Below are 16,982 nucleotides of genomic sequence, written 5' to 3'. Positions count from 1 at the left end.
TTTAAACATGTATACATAGGACATGCACGTCATGTGTGCCTTAAATTTGTGTTTCCAAACCCATTAGACTGGTGATTTTTTCCCCTGTCCACTTTTAAGGACTCTTGCAGTAAGCGGGAGACTTTATCCTATGCAATCTCTCAGGCTGTTTTTGTTTCAGGAATGGGTTTGAATACCACACAGGGACCTTGACGTAAGGTGAACTCAGCATAGATGTGTGCGTAAAACAAGTAGTTCTCCTATCTCAACTGGAAAAAGTTTTGTTCCTGAAATAGCTAAAGTACATCCTTTCTTATGAAGGGAATTGGCAAAAGATAAATAGAGGGTGACATTTTAATGAAGGTAAAGGTTTGCTTCTTCAGTTTTTCCTTTTGGATCAGTCTCCTGAAATAACTCCAAAATAGGTGAGAAGGGTTTTTGAAAAGGAAAGCTATTTTATTGAGGCAATAGAAACCACAGTCATAAAGACTGATGGCTATGTTATAGCACATGATGGTGGTGCCCCACCCATATCCCTGTGGATGTGCTGGTGTCCTGCAGGCACCTGGGCTCTGCCGGAGGGCTTTCTCTTGGCCTGTGCAACAGGCTGGAGCGTCCAGCAGATAATGTCCCAGAGAACAGCCCTCAGCCAACGAAGGGAGCAGGAAGAGAAATATCCAGTAGTTCCAGTCTGGGGAGGAGTTGCTGAGATAGCAGCAGATTATTGAGGGAGAAAGGAGAAGTAGCTGGAGGAAGCCGGGAGAGCCTGAGAACTGCGAGATTGTCATGAGGCGGGCATGACCTCTGAAGCAGAGATGGCAGGAATTAAAGTCTCAGATGCAAGACTAAGAAGGTCTCAGCAAGGCTGACAGGGACTCCTCAACCCAGAGTTGCAGTTCTGAGTTTAGGTCTCCAGGAGCTGGCTTTTGTCTTCCCACCACGCTCAGTCAGTGGTGCCCAGGGTCTCCTTGTGGGAGATTGGGGAGGCACGATTTCAAGTCTACCATACCAACTTTTAATCTCTCCAGTATGTTCCTCTTCATCTCCAAGAGGGCTTCAGTTAACTTGAGCCATAGTTGCCTGCGGTGATGCTAATCTCATCACCCAGAATTGGCCCCAGATTGCACCACCTCACAGTGAGCACCTTCCTCATGATGAGAGTACCCTAAAATGTAAAGTTCCCTAGTTTCTTTAAAGCCAGGTTTATTAAGGTATAATTTATAAACATTGAAGTTTACCCTCTTTAAGTGCATACAGTTCCACGAGTTTGACAAATGCCTCATTTTGTTTTAAATGCTAATTTCTGGGTGCGGGGATGGCGTAAGCAGATGATGGGCATTAAGGAGGGCAGTAATGAGCAGTGGGTGTTATATACAACTCATGAATCACTGAACTCCACCTCTGAAACTAATAATACATTATATGCTAATTAGTTGGATTTAAATTTTTTAAAAATGCTAATTTCCCTTGAAACCATGAAATCCTTCTAAAAATGGTCATATGTTGTAGAGCTGCAAAATGCAACATGTAAGTTGCTACACTATGGTGGTTCTGTATGGTTATAAGAATTCATCTCTAGCATGGTAATGTCCATATAGTAAAGGGACTCGCCATTCACCAATTATAACATTTTGGTCTGTCGTTTCAAGTAAATGAAAATAACAATTAGAACACCAGAAATTCTGCATGTAGCGAGAATGATGTAATATGTCTGAATGTTTGGGAGGCCTTATGCTTTGATAAGGCTGTTGTCCAAAATGCTTTGGAGATTGTCCTCCAAAATGGAAAGTGTATGGATACTGGGTTCACAGTTGCTCAGAGTCTTCAGACTACCTGGCAAAGGCAGACAGGCTAAAAATTGTTCTGTGGAATTGATTTTGATGTGCAATGTTGACTGGCCCCTGGCCTGCTTCTGGACCTCCAGGCCCCAGTAATTTATTCTGGCTTTCCTCTAGCCCTGGCAGCCCTAACTCCAGCAGGGGCTTGGATGTTACAATCATCCAGCTCAATGAGAAGGCCTAGCACAGCATGTCTCGGAAGATATACTGTGGTGCTTAGTTTGGGGGCCTTTACTTAAAAAGATCTTCAGAAACAAATACTTTATATCCTATGCTTGATGATTCAAAACACATGGTGAAAGATTTGACAAATCCTGTAGAAGCCATTTTAAGCTACTTTACCAAAACACTTTGCCCATGAAAGCTTACCTTTTTTCACATGTAGCCTTAGGTGTTGAAATTCCAGAGACACCTGTTGCTTAGGGATGAAGAGCTGGGGTGACCATTGAACACCCTCCAGCTCTTATCTCAGTGAGGCTGAGCCCTGCTATTGCTTAGGTCCTGTGGTTTCCATGAAAATCCTTTTGTGTCATTAAAACAAACCCCTTCACTTGAGCTCCCTTGAGTTGGTCTGTTATTCCAAATGAAAACTTTTTGGCACACACAAGTTACCTGTTCATCACAGGGGTAATGTCCTTACCTATGGTATGTGTGAGCAATTTTTCAGTCTTTGAAGTTTTTGCTTGGTTTTATTTTCACAATGATTCTGCTCCCAAGCTTACCATATTTTCTACTTACAAGGTTTCCATTTCTCCAATTTAAAATCTTATTCTTCACTGATTACTACAACTTATTCAAAGCAAATAGCTATGCTATTTGGAACTTATTGTGTTGCCTCTCAGGAGCCATCCCTTTCTATATAATAGTAGCTCTCTGCAAATCCTGATATAGCTCTAGTCTATGTAACCTGAACAAGAGCCTGTTAAAGATAACTGGATCAGGCTTTTAATATTCCCCAAGTTTGCCAAACATTTTCTAGTATTTTTGATAAAATTCAGGCTATAAGGAAAAGTAGACCCTACTATTAATTCATATTTTAGACATCTGTCAAAATTAGTAGTCGTGTAACATGGTATAGTTTTAAAAACAGTTATTAGAATAATCAGTCATTCTAAATTAATAAACTCTAGGTATAGTGTACTGGGAACATATATTAGATTGAGCCATTTATAGTCCCTATATGAGTGTTTTTGACTTATAGAAATGGTGAGTGCATATTTTAACTCGGTAGAATTGCCCATAGGAGAAATAATTTGGTCAAAAATCAACATTTAAAACTCTGGGTGTTTGCCTTCAATTTGTTGAAGCTATTGAAGTTCATATTTGAATCATCTATTTGGGACTGTTTTTGCTGATGGGAAGACACATAAGACTTGTATTGATTGTGGCTGTTGTAACAAATTATTACAAACTGGTTAATTTCAAACAATAGAAATTCTCTCACAGTTCTGGGATCCAGAAGTTCAAAATCAAGATGGTGGCAAGGCCATGATCCTCCAAAGGCTCTAGGGAAGAATCCTTCCTGCTCTCTCTGGTGGCTTCTAGAGGTAGCTACTGACATTCTTTGGCTGGTGGCCACACTGCCTCAGTCTCTACTTCTGTCTTCACATTGCCTCTGTGTGTGTGTGTCTAAATTTCTCTCTGCTACCCTGTAAGGACAGTTGTGATTGCATTTAGGGCCTACCCAGATAATGCAAAATAATCTCAAAACCCTTAACTCAGTCTCATCAGCAAAGACTTGTTTTCCCCATAAATTAACATTCACATGTTCCAGGGATTAGGATGTGTAATTTTTTCAGCCTAACACAGGCCTCACTGCTCATTTTCAAGGGTTAAGATGTCAGCACATCTCTGTGGGCCCTTAAGACCTCAGTAAGAAGTTTGTGTGTGCCACTTAACATGTATTTTAAGTCAGCCACCACCCCTCCCCACACTCTTCAAATCTGATGAAAATTTGTCCAGCTATTTTTCATGTGCTGTAACAAGTATAAATAGTAAAGAGGGACAAGAAAAAGAAGGAATAACATTTTATAAAAGTCACTAGTAAAATGGCCCTTGTGTTTTCAACCCCTGGGCATGTGCTTATTTCATGACTAAAATGATCTATTTTGAAAGGATTTGGAAAATCCTGGCCTTCGGACAGCTCTAGGAATAAGAGTCCTGCTTACCATCTCCCCCCACCCCCCAGTTCATTCTGAAGAAAGAAACAGCAATTCAAACCCAGAACCAAGAAACTCTGACCTTAATCTCCTTAATCCAAAATCAAAGGAAACCAGAAATAGGCAGAACACCTGCTTCTAGAAGAGCCCAACACCCATAAATGACACTCTGAGAAGGAGGGGTTCCCCGTGTGGCCTCAGACAGCCATGGTGGAACTGATCCTAGGTTAGGGGTGGGCAAGTTAGGTTTCAGGTTCCAATTCCACTTGAAACAGTAATTTTTAACAACTTATCTTTCCTGGGTCTCAGCTGACATAAAAAGCAACTCCCAAGCCAAGTATTCAGTAACATCAACATCTCTCCTGGAGCAATATCCTTCCATATGTTTTTCTGGTACATACATTTGGCATTCCTTCAGGGCTAGAGAGGCATTATAACTGAATAGGCAAATAAGAAAATTTCCATTCCCACCCACTCCCATTTACTTCCTCTGTCAAATGCAATCTCTAATTGAAATGGATTCTTGGGGGGGGGGGGGGTAGGAAGCAACCACAGTCCAGCAGAGAATCTTAATATAAGTTTAATTCTGAGGCTGCTGTCAGTAACCACTACTAAGAGCAAAACACCTTTTTCTAAGTAAATAGTACTAAATGAGAAATCCTTTCCAGTTCTCAGAACTAAATGTGTCTTTGCATATCTCCTTCTAAAAAAGAAAAGGCTTCTCTTCTAGTGAATGATAGCTACTTTAGTATCCTGAAACCAGGGTGGGTCCAGCTTCTCTAAAATGGATGAAGAAATGTTAAATCAAGCCACATGACAGGGCCCAGAGGGGGAAATGATTTTGTGCACTGTAACAAATTTAAATTCTGCTTTCGCTGCTAAAATAAAAGCAAGAAGAGGAAGAGGTAAAGAAAAAACGAAGACAAGCAGAAACGGTTTCTTCAGGATTTCAATTCCTTTTGGCCTTCTTGGCTTTGACTTCATTCCCATATTTAGGTCTATCAAGTGGAAAGAGAAGGGAAAGTCCGTGGCACACACTAATATTAGCCACGTAGTATGATTTGTTGAAAAATGAGAAGATGAGAGGGTTAGACGCCTTTAGTTATTAAATTCCATGGTTGACAAAAGCTATTCGCCATTGAGGGCCAACCATAGCTGCCTCCGTACCGCCATGTTTCAACTCAGTCTTGAGGTCCTGGTTTGTGACTTCGATTCTCCACCATATGTACAGCTGAGCAGTCTTTCCTATAGTGTTCCTGAGAGCTCTGGAACACTCCAGAAGAAAAGACAGCCAAGAGAGTTGCTCCAAAGCAGGCATTAGTTTTTCTCCCGCTACCTACCCAGATGCTCAGAACAGGAACTGGGCGCTGTTCGCGGGGAGACACCATGGACAGCTCTTCGGGCGCCGCCCGGATGGCCCGGCGTGCTGGCTGTCCCGAGCCCTCCCCACGCCCGTCAGGCCGCTGGGGGCGGCAGGGGGTGGTCCTGACACCCATCTTGGGCACGTATCAGTACCCGGTCCCCAAAGCTTTTCCCCAGAGCCCCTCCCTGGCGCCCACGGGGAGGGTTGGTAAGGTCTGAAAAGCCCACGCGAGGGGACCAGGGAGGCCGATTCTCCTCGTCCCCGCTTCCGCAGCGGTCGGACCTGTAGCTGCGGCCTGGCCCACAGGCCGCCTGAGGGAGGCGCAGGTCGCTACGCGTGGAGGCCAGCAGGCAGCCTACCACTTCGGACCCGCAAGGAGGCTCGGAGTGGGCGGGGCCTGCCTCCTGACGCCCCGCCGTTTCCCCCGAGGGGCGGGCCTTCCGCCCCCGGCCGCGGCGCAATGCGGAAGAGATGGGCCTGCTGGAGAGGAAGTGACGCTTCCGGCGGCTGTGGCGGCGGCGGCTGCGGGAGAAGGAGGAGGAGCCGGAGGAAGAGGTGAGCAAGCCGGCGGGGGGCGGGGAGCGGCCGCGGCCAGACCCACCGGCAGCTGGGCGCGCGGGCGGACGCTTCCTGAGCAGCCTTCCCCGCCGCAGCCTGGGCGGGAACGGTGAGGGGCGACCGCGGGCAGCCCTGGCTCGGGAGGGCGGGCGGGGTTGTGAGGAGACTAGGGGTCGTGCGGCGCTGCGTCGGGCCGGGGGCTGTGGTGACAGCGGCTGTCAGCCTGTCCGCGGGAGAGGAACCAAGTCGGTCTGGGCGCCGGGTCATCGCCTCTGGCCATAATGGAGGGATTGGGCGGCTGGGCGGCTTCGTCCCCCTGGGAAGGAGCCGCTTTCCCGGGCGGTCGGCTGTCCGGGACCCCCGAGGAGCCCCGGTCCGGTCCGTGTCGTGAGTCTTCCCGGGTGGCCATTCATATTTACGGGCTCCCGCCTGCCGTGCCCCCAGCCGGCGGTAACCTGTGCCGCTTTCCTTGCCCTTCGCTGCCGCCCCCGGGAGAGCCATTCGTGTCGGATAATCCTTTCCCTCCTGCTGGCCCCTAAGGAGCTTTGAAGCAGGCTCGTTAACCTTCCCTCCCACCTCCTCTCCTTCCCCGGCCAAGGAACGGCTTGAAGTTTCCGAATCTGTCCCCTTTCAGCGTAGTGACAAATCCTGAAGCAGGAAGCTGATAAACAACTCCGAACGAAATACGCTCAAAATCTTTCCTTTTTGGTAAACATAAAGTAAACGGGAAACTCATCTTAACCAAACCGTTCGTGGACTTAGAGTAATTAAACCTTATGTTGCCTTGCCGTGAGAATTGGTAGCTTTTCCCCTGGCCTTTTGGTAAAATTAAGTGACGGCTTATCTTTTGGAATAAACCATTCTCTCTCTGAGCTCCCTTTTTTTCCACCCCACCCCCCATCAAAACCTGGCAGGGAGGGACTTCTGGATGCCTTGCAGTCCTTGCTGCAGAAGGAAACGTTAGCTTCATTTGCTTTGCTTGGTTTTCACAGGGCTGCCTCTGAAGAAAGGAGAATGGCGTTCAGCAAAGGATTTCGGATCTATCACAAATTGGATCCCCCACCTTTCAGTCTCATAGTGGAAACTAGGCATAAGGAGGAATGTCTCATGTTCGAGTCTGGGGCTGTAGCTGTGCTTTGTAAGTCATGTGTCATAGCCCAACTGATCGCGTCTCTGTTTTGATTTGAAACAGTTCAGATTCAACCATTCTATAGAGAAGACCCTGACAACCCCTTCACTGTATTTCCTGAAGCAGATTATGTTTTTTTCTTTTCATCAAACCTTATTTTAAACTTCCATTTTCTTTTCTGCCCCCTGCTGCAGGTTTCTTTTGGGGGTGCGGGGGAAATGCAAGTTTGGTTATAGGTTTTTGCTTTCTTGGGTTCTTTGGCTGTTGCTAAAAGAAAACCTTTCTTTCCAAAGAATTATTGTTACAGTTATATCACATCACAAAAACCCATAAAGGCTTGCTTGACATTTTTACTGTAATGAACAGGATTTCTTATATATCAGCTACAGGAATGAACTACAAAAGTATTTATTTATCTGATATTTTTGGAGTATCTTATGGTGAGGCCCTTACATTTTTATTAAGAGAATTGTAAACTTCTAAAATTTCATGTGAGATACATGATTGATTTAATATATTTTAAAAAATTATCTTGATAATCTAAAGAAAAGGACTACTGTACCACAAGCAAAATAGTAGATTAGAATGGTCTAGGTTATTTTCTGGGATGAAGTTAAAAATAAAATTATTAATTTGAATATTAATTTTCTTTCTTAGTCTTAAGATTTTGGCAGATAACTCCAGCTTGAGTTATTTGAAATGTGATTGTGTTTTTAAAGGCTTTTTAGTGATAATTACTTGTTTTTTGTCATGTTTTTGCTTTGTTAGCATTAGTTTAGCTACTGGTCATATTTTATAAAATAAAAATAGCGTTTGAAAGTCATACTTACAGGGGTGCCTGGGTGACGCAGTCAGCTAAGCGTTCAACTCTTGATTTTGGCTCAGGTCATGGTCTTAGGGTTGTGAGATCGAGCCCTTGTTGGACTCTGCGCTCAGCGTGGAGTCTGCTTAAGATTGTGTGCGGGCTCTCTCTCTCTCTCAAATAAATAAACCTTTAAAAAAAAGTCATACTTACAAATATAAGCTCCTAGATATTTTAAGCTGTTAAACTTTCTTCAGATTCAGTAAGTGAAGAGCATACATAAGACCCTAACTTTTACATACAGAATATTAACCTGTTAAAATGCTAATCTGATCTTAATAATCTAAAATAGTAAAATTTTATCCTGATTGAGAAAAAGGGTAGTGACATAATGAAAAGGCTTAAGCAAAGTGTAATGTATAAGAAATGTATATATTTTTGATACATATAGTAACATGGTTTGAGTGAGCAGGAAGAGCTATTTGTGTTCTAAGAAACAAGTATTAATAAAGTGGGTTATACTTAGTATGGACTTAATTCAAACTGTTTTTTATATTTAAATAAACGGAAATATATCTTGCTATAATATTAATTTGCATAGTCTATTTTTTCATACTACAAATACAGTTCTTATACTGATGAATTCTTAATTAAAAATATCTGGGGGAAATGGTTTGGTTTCGTTGTGAAATATTTTTTAGCTGCTTGCGGGTTTTTTTGTGATATTATCTGATTTTCTAACTTGTCTAAATTCTAAATGTTTCTACAATTGTGGTTACTGGTAATAATAGGGAGTCACATGCATACACAGTATGCATTACCCAGTTATTAGGATCATTGCTATATTTTCCTTTCAGGTAAGGAAACCTAAGGATAATCATACTTCCAAACCTCCAGCAGCTCTCTTTTATGCCAAATAATGGTTAAAAAGGCAAGCTCCCTAAACCATCCATTTTGGCATTAACATTTATTTTAAGGAAAAAAATATTAAAAATACTGTCTTAATATTTATTGATTGTATTTATTTTCATTAGATTTAGATGCATAAGCAATTCTTTCAGGAGAAGAAAGTTGAATATTGTCTTTCTTAGTAAAAATAGTGCAAATGGATATATATTTTTTGGATATGTTGTTAGCTTTCCTATAATAAGCTTTACAGTAATAACTTAAAATATTAAGAACTAACAGACCTTTTTATAAATCCTTTGACTTCTAAAATTAATTTGACATTCATTTGGGAGCAATACCAATATGCATATTGTGCTGTAGAGTGTTCATTTTTAAAATCTCACATTTCTTAAATGCCTGTTGTATTCAGAGAGCTGTGTTTGGAAGATACTGAAGTGTTCTTTTTTTCTTCAACAATCCCAGCCCCTTGAATCTCAAGACATTCTGCTTAGTAATCTGCAAGAAGAATCTTCTCAAATCATGTTTGATATTAAACCAAAGTGTAACCCCATTTTTCAGGCAAATTAAGTTTAAAGTCCTCAACCTGTCCATCAAGGTCTTCCATAACTTGGCCCCACCCTGTTTGTCCAGTGTGGATATTGGTCTCCTTGAAGGAGACTCTTGTGTTTCCTCAGTCCTTTCCCAAAGTACCATGCGTTTTCTCCCCTTCATCATGCTGTTCCTGTTACACCCTCTTCTTTAATGACTGCTAGAATGCTTTTCTCTATCTTTCCAATCCAAGCCTGTCATTCTCGCTCAAGTCTTCCTTTCTGAGAATCTGCCCCACCCCCCCACTCCATCTCACTCTTGTCTCTTCTTTATTTGTCTAGAGCTCAGTCATATCACAGATGAACCCTTTTTATGTGCTGGTTTTTGGTTCTCAACATGGTTATGTGCAGATGTTCTTTTTGAAAAGTAAATGATAAAAGTGACTCTTGCAGGACTCAGTCATACGTTGAAAGTTTATGATTTCTACAGGCCTCAGTTGTCCTGGCTTTGAAAGTTTAAAAATCAGACATCTTAGGCAGTACATATCATTGAGGATTGACAGTCACTTAATTTTCTTGGCTTATGCCAGAAGTGCCGTGAGATACCCAACATGAAACCTTATATTTGTATTATTAGCACATATCAAACAATAAGGTGCAAGTGAAAACACAGTAAAAACAATTTCAGATCATGGATCTTTGTAGAGCCGGAGTGTCTACTAATCTTGTCTACTAATCTAGCCTCAGGAATCTGTATGTTGCTAGGCTTCTAAACTTAAATCAGTCATGATAAAATGACTTAATCAATTAGTGAGCCAGTGGTTTTCAGCCTTGTATGCACATCATGTAATCACTGGGTGGGGGGTTATAAATACTGCTGCCTGGGCTCCAGCTCCCTAGAGATTCTGATGTAATTAGGTTGGGATGATCATTCTGAGCATAATTTATATTGGCCCTTCTAGGATAGGTTATGGGATAACTTTCTTAGCTTGCAAATTTTATCCAAAGTAACCATGTTTCCAGAATTTTAATGCTATTATTGACTATTATTGGGCTAATAACTAGTTTTCTTGAAACCTTCAGCCTGAACCAAGTGCTAATGATACCTTAGCACTTTTGCTATAGTGCTTTCAGGTTATGTGGAACTTCTGTGTCTGGGCGTTGTACTCTTTGAGGAAAGGACCCATGTCTTAGTAATCTTTGTATCTCTAGTGCTTATTACAGTGTTTTACTCACACTTAGGGAATAAATGGCTAACTTAGTGCCATGGGGGGGGCGGGGAGGGGGGAGATTAACCTAAACCTTACAAAGTTGACAAAAATATAGTATTCTGTGTTTGAAAGTATAGTACCTTTTTCTAAAAAACTTTTTTTTTTATCTGTTAAAGAACTGCTGTCTGACTGAACTGCCGATATAAAAGGGATAAAAACTATCAGTCCAGAAAACTATTTAATTAAACTAACTTTGATGTCTGTGGAGCAGTGGTTCAGTGTAGCAAGTGGATTCTCTGTGACTAGCGTACTGTGTTTGGACCAGTGTAAGCAGCAAGTGTGATGGTCAGCAAGTTATAACACTACATGTTTTTTCTTGGAAACTAATAGGAGATTAAAAAAGACATCTACCAGTTTTGTATCAGGTTCAGTTTTCCCTGTCTTTCTATAGTTAACACACACAAAAAGACGATGACAGGAGAAGGACAAGTAGCCAGTCTGACCGATACATGCATTAAATTCACAACCTGTCCCATTATTTTTCAACCCATCTCATGCTTCAGCAGAGGTAAATAATTTACTTCATAATTGTACCCCAAGTAGAAAATGAAGGGAAGAGATGGTCAACACATGGGAAATGAAGGATGATTCTAAAAACAGAAGTTATGGGTCACCTATTTAAAAGAGGGGATGGAAAGTGCTGATATAAATTCCTAACTCTTAATATTAGAGCTTTTGCTGTTTTCAGTATATGCTAGGATAGAAGTAAGGATTAATTGCTTCCATCCGTCTAGTGGTAAGATTATTTTCAGGCTTTCCAACTCAGTCAATTAGGACTCAAATCATCTACTTACTAGACAGCAAGGCCATATCACTATACTCTGGACCTGGTTTTAGCCCAGGTTGTCCACCTGAGTTTCTTCATTTACTTTTTCTTTATGGAAATAGGAGCCATAAAACTATAGAACAACATTCTGGAGATCTTTGTCACAGAATGTGGATTACACTGCCTTTTCTATTGCAACTGCACACTGTAAAGGAGTAATAATAATGAAATAGCAGTTGCCATTTCCTGGAAGCTTCCTCTATCAGTCACAACATTAAGCCAGAAGTCCCTAAACTTTATTGTTTCATGGTGTCTCATTAAGTTTTTCACAGCACCCCTAGGCCACAGTTCCATTTATTAAATAATTAGGTCCAAACGTTAAATATGTCTGTCTTAACAACTCTAGTAGCCATTTGAAAAAATAAGGCAAGTAAATGGAAAATAATTTATTTCCTTCATAAGTTATTTACTAATGGGATATGTATGTACCTGTTGAGCATTGAACAGCTTTTCAAACCTTAGACTCAGACTGGACAACTCCACCCTCATTTCCTGTTTCACATTGATTTTTGGAGTGGTACTTGCTTTTTATCATAGCAACTACTGGAAACCCAGCTTTACAAAGATATGATATCATCAAAGGAATGTACTGCAGTCTAAGGTGAAAACTCTGAACTACCTCAAGCTAATAGTTTGGGCAATGCAACATCTGTTGCGTATCTCTGTGTTTCTTTCAATTAAAAATCTCCTGCAGCTCTTGTGGGAGTTCGTTCTCAGCCTACGGTTGAGGGAGATGTGGCATTAGACATCCTTTATTTCATTGAATTCTGTGGGTTGTGCTTTCATCTCCATTTGACAGATGTGAAAACTGAGGCTTGGAGAGATAAAATAACTGCTCTAATGACATAATCTTACCATTTGATTTTTTACTTTAATGATTGTTTGTGTTGCTGTGAGGGTGGTGGTTATTATTTTGGGGTCAGGGAATGAAGAGCAAAAACAAGGGAATGCCAGTAGAAGACTTTAAAGTTAAGAGTGAAATTGGTAGCATTTTCTCATGAGGGAAGTATTAAACTTGCTGTGTTTTTGCCTACAAACTATTAATATATTCAAGAGGGAACATGATTTGATTTAGAGTTAGGTCATTAAAAACATAAAGTTGCTTTGCTGAGCCAAGTTAAATGTCAGGTTCTAAAATTTTGGATAACAAGTGTAGTAGGTGGTGATGACAAGCAGTGTGTATAGTTTTTTGTTTTTTTGTTTTTTTTTTTTTAATTGCCAAATGCTGGCAGTCAGCATGATTGCCCTTTAGATAAGTTGCAGTATCCTGTCTCTTTTTAAGAAAAAAATTCAAGTTGAGGGAAGAAGGGACTTTTTATAGTTGACTTTTTCTGCACAGAATGATGAAATTTAGACTTGTTACATATCACTTTGTGTTAGGCTTGCAAAAATTCATTTTCTTTTTGTAAGTAATTTTTGGAATGTTCTATTTGATAGAAAAGAAAGTAAACAGCAACTTAAATATCTATGCTTTAAAAAAAAAAATTAACCTAACTTTTCACTCCTGGGCCAGGTAGCAGGATTAGCTTGTTAATGTAGGGCCAAACTAGTAGTTCCTAAATGCTTTCCTTTCTCTCCACTTAACTTTTCTATGAGAAAATAAAAGGTGAAGCACAGTGTGTCTGTCATTGAACAGTAAAATACCATTCTGTGACTTTACTATATAATTTCAGGTCTACCAGATGTTCTAACTTGTCTTATAAAATTTAACTAGTACAAGACTATAACAGGATTTTTTGCTTCTGACCATGATGATATAAAAGGAACCCTCTCACTTTACATAACAACAAGGAAACAAATAAAATAAACAATTTTCAGACATTGAACAATAGGTGGCACGAGACACTGATCCTTGAGGGAAGGGAAACAAAGGAGTGAACCTTAGGATTGCTCTAGCTGATCACTCTGCTTATTACCTTAAGTGCTTCCGGGCTGCAGTAGCAGGGAGATGCACCCAAAGAAAGCCTGGCAGTCTCCCTGAGTTGAAGAGACAGAGTAGGGAATTTGTGGAAGCCAAGGCAATGAGAACTCTCAGGACTAGTACCAAAGAGGAAGCAGCTGCACAGAGAGTTTCAGAGATGTGCAGAGGGTAACGCATGAGATTTCAGCTGAGTACTGATCACTGCTGGTGTGTAAGGAACCTACCCAAGGCAGGGAAAGAACCACCAAAAAGGAGCAGGAAGAAAATTCCTGGACTTCACCCAGGGCTGGGAATAGTTAAGTTGTCTGCAGCCAGAAAGGAGAGAGATTATAGTACTCTGGGAATTGGGTTGAAAACTCAGAAGGGTATATTGCTTCAGTAGTGGGACAGAGTAGCCCTAAACAAAAGGCTTCTGTGGTCCTATCTGACAGAGCTTAAAAAGCAAGACCCAAAGGGATCAGACTGTTTCCAAATAACCGAATTTCTAAAAAACTGCACTGTATCCTAGATCAAAGTTTAAGAATACAGAAATACAAAATATATATCCATATATCCAGCATTCAACTCTGTATAACAACTTCAAAATGTCTGGCATTCAATTAAAAATTGCCATACATGCAAAGAAACAGGAAAACACACCCCATAATGAGGAGAAAAGTCAATCTGTAGAAACAGATGTTAAAATTAATAACAAGGAGGGGCCCTTGGGTGGCTTGGTCAGCTAAGTGTCCGACTCTTGATTTCAGCTCAGGTCATGATCTCAGGGTCATGAGATTGAGCCCCACATTGGGCTCTGCCCTGAACGTGGAATCTGCTTAAAAATCTCTCTCCCTCTCCTCCTTCCCCTCCCACTGGCTCATGCACACACTCTCAAAAAAAAAATTAATAAACAAGGACATTATAACAGCTATTCTAAATATACTCCATATGTCCAGGAAGTAGAGGAAAGAGTAAACATGTTAAGGAGAGATATGGGGGCCCCTGGGTGACTCAGTTGGTTGGGCATCTACCTTCTGCTCAGGTGGTTATCCCAGGGTCCTGGGATCGAGCCCCGTGTCAGGCTCTCTGCTCAGCGGGGAGTTTGCTTCTCCCTCTCACTCTCCCTCGGTGTTCTCTCTGTAATCATAAATAAATAAATAAATAAATAAATAAATAAATAAATAAATAAATAAAAAATCTTTAAAAAAAAAAAAGAAAGAGACATGAAAAATGTGAAAGACCTAAATCAAATGGAAATAAAAATAACTGAAATGAAAAAATACACTGATAGGGATTAATAGATTGGACACTGCATAATAAATGATTGGTGAATTTGAAGACATAATAATTGAAACTACTCAAAATGAAACAGAGAAAAGACTAAAATCGATAAACAGAGCCATCAGTGGGCTGGGAAACAACTTCATATGGCCAATATATGTGTGTAGTTGGAATCCTAGAAAGAGGGAGTTGAAGCAAAAAAATATTTGAAGAAATAACAGCTGACAGTTTTCCAAATTTGATGGAAACTATGAATCCACAGATCCAAGAAGCTAAATGAACCCCAAGCAGAAGAAACATGAAGCAAACTACACCCAAATACATTATCAAATTGCTTAAAACCAGTGATACGGAGAGAAATCTTAAAAACAGACCAAGAAAAAAGGACATATGTACTGAAGAAAGAAGACATATGAATAATGATAGAATTTTCTTCAGAAACAATCCAAGCCAGTGGACATAGAACAACATCTTGAAAGTACTGAAAGAAGAAGAAAACAAATCTGTACACCTAGGGTTCTGTGCCCAACCGCAATTAAAATGATGTAAAGACTTTTTCAGATACCCTATAGCTGAAAAAATATGAGCCAATTGTAATGGGTAGCAATTTAAATAGTATAGCTTTTCTTTGCATCTAGTACCAACATTTTCAACAATTCTGAGGTGGTAAAGTCTGAATCAGTGAATTTTATCACTTAGTTATGTTTAAACTGTTTTTGAAAGAAACATAAGTAGGGTAGCCTAGTGCATTTGGGGTTAGCTTTGTAATTAGAGTGCCAAAAGGAGATACAGCTTTAAAAATTGAATATTATACTTTTATTGGTGGCAATTTAAATCTGCTTGAGTTTTTTAATGGTTGTAAATAAGAATTTGTGTTTTATCTTTTTCTACTAAAATAGAGTTTGCAAGGGTAAGCCGTTGTTGTTCCTCTTATTATGTTACATAAGCACGTGTTCACATTGGAGTGCATTTCACAGCCACTGAACTAGTCACATTATTGTGAGTAAATGTGGCATTTGAGGAGATGGATTAACTTGTTGGTCAATTGGACACTATTTAATTACTCTTTTAGTTTAGGTTGAAAGATACGCTCTTTAGATTCCTGGATGATTTTGAGATAACTAAGTCAGGAAAGAGAGAGAGAGAAAGGGAGGGAAGGAGGAAAAGGAAGGGAAAGAAAAGGAAAGGAAGAAAGGAAAGAAGAAATAAAATACTTCTGATTAAATTATTGGCTTCCATTTTATTATAGTTTTCTTATATAACTTTATATATAAAGTTTGTTTACTTATATAAACTAGCTCTTATCAGTAAATATTTATTATAGGTTGCGTTTCATTCTGTTCACTAGTAGACCATAGGAAGCTGTAGTCTGTTGAGTCCTTATGTAGATAAACAAAGTCTTTTAATCCTATGAACCTTGTGTGAAGTATAGGAAGAATGAATCTTAAAATTAAGTAAATTCCTAGCTAATTGTACAGTAGTGCTCATTAATGGTCTGTCCTTGGTCAACATTGGGTCTATGTCTTTGGCTTATCTTGTTGAATGATTTCATCATTCTCTTGGAGAATGGATGGAAAGTATAGTTACCAGATTTGTAGATGTTGCAAAGCTGTGTGGGACTGATACAGAGCTGGGTAGAATAATTACTTATTTTGGATGACACAATTGAAATCCAGCTTTTTCCAACTGAGAGAATGGATTGGAACCCACAAAAGGAACATGCACTTCTCCTGCGCTGGATCAAATTGAGTTTTGTGTCTTTCCTGATTCAACTGCTGTGGCTGTAGAGATATCATAGGCAATTTGGATTGGGCTGATGATTAGCAAAATAAGGTAGAAATTACTATCATTTTCTAGGTTTCCATGGTACCCCAGCCTGAATGGTGACTACACAGTATGGAAAGGTTGGAATAGATACTAGGTTGATAGTCACATCGATCTCTGCACTCCTATCAAGCCTGCTCTTCCTTCAGTCTTCCTTATCTTAGTGGATTGCAATTCATCCACCTTGTTTTTTAAACCAGAAGTTAAGAATCATCCTCTACACCTCCTTCTCTCCAGCTTCACACATTCACTCTAGTACCATGTCCAGTGTACTCAACCTTCTAATTTCATTGAGAATCCATGCAGTTCACCATTTTAGCTGGTTCTACCACTGTCTAGCCACTGTAGCCCCTTTCATGGACCACTACTATAGCCTCCTTAACTGATCTCCCTGTTTCCACTCCCCTTACCCACTCTCCAGTCTTTTTAAAAACACAATTTAGATCATATTGTTTCCCTGATTAAGACCTTTTCATGGTTGACCACTGAAGTTAAAATCCAAGCTCTTTAAAATGATCTACATTAAATCATTGAGTCCCTGCCTCCCTCTTCAGTCTTGACTATTTTGCCTCTTGGTTTCTGTGTTCCAGCCACTTTGGCCTCCTTCTAGTTCCGA

General features: G+C 40.3%; 1 protein-coding gene across 3 annotated transcripts in view; it reads left to right on the top strand.

Annotated features, from left to right (window-relative positions):
- The first annotated feature begins 5,784 nt into the window (after positions 1–5,784).
- The window catches only part of SYNJ1 (synaptojanin 1), an 85,792-nt gene continuing 74,594 nt past the window's right edge, over positions 5,785–16,982 (top strand). For all 3 annotated transcript variants that reach the window (XM_032393248.1, XM_032393247.1, XM_032393246.1), the window contains exons 1-2: positions 5,785–5,894; positions 6,890–7,035. In XM_032393248.1, the coding sequence (XP_032249139.1) occupies positions 5,800–5,894; positions 6,890–7,035 (241 nt within the window). In that variant the 5' untranslated portion in view covers positions 5,785–5,799. The remainder of the gene's footprint in view (positions 5,895–6,889; positions 7,036–16,982) is intronic.

Source organism: Phoca vitulina, unplaced genomic scaffold (assembly GCF_004348235.1).
Source record: "Phoca vitulina isolate PV1807 unplaced genomic scaffold, GSC_HSeal_1.0 scaffold72, whole genome shotgun sequence".
Taxonomy (NCBI): Eukaryota; Metazoa; Chordata; class Mammalia; order Carnivora; family Phocidae; genus Phoca; species Phoca vitulina.
Note: the sequence above shows the minus strand (reverse complement) of the source record. Positions and strands in the feature narration are given on the sequence as shown.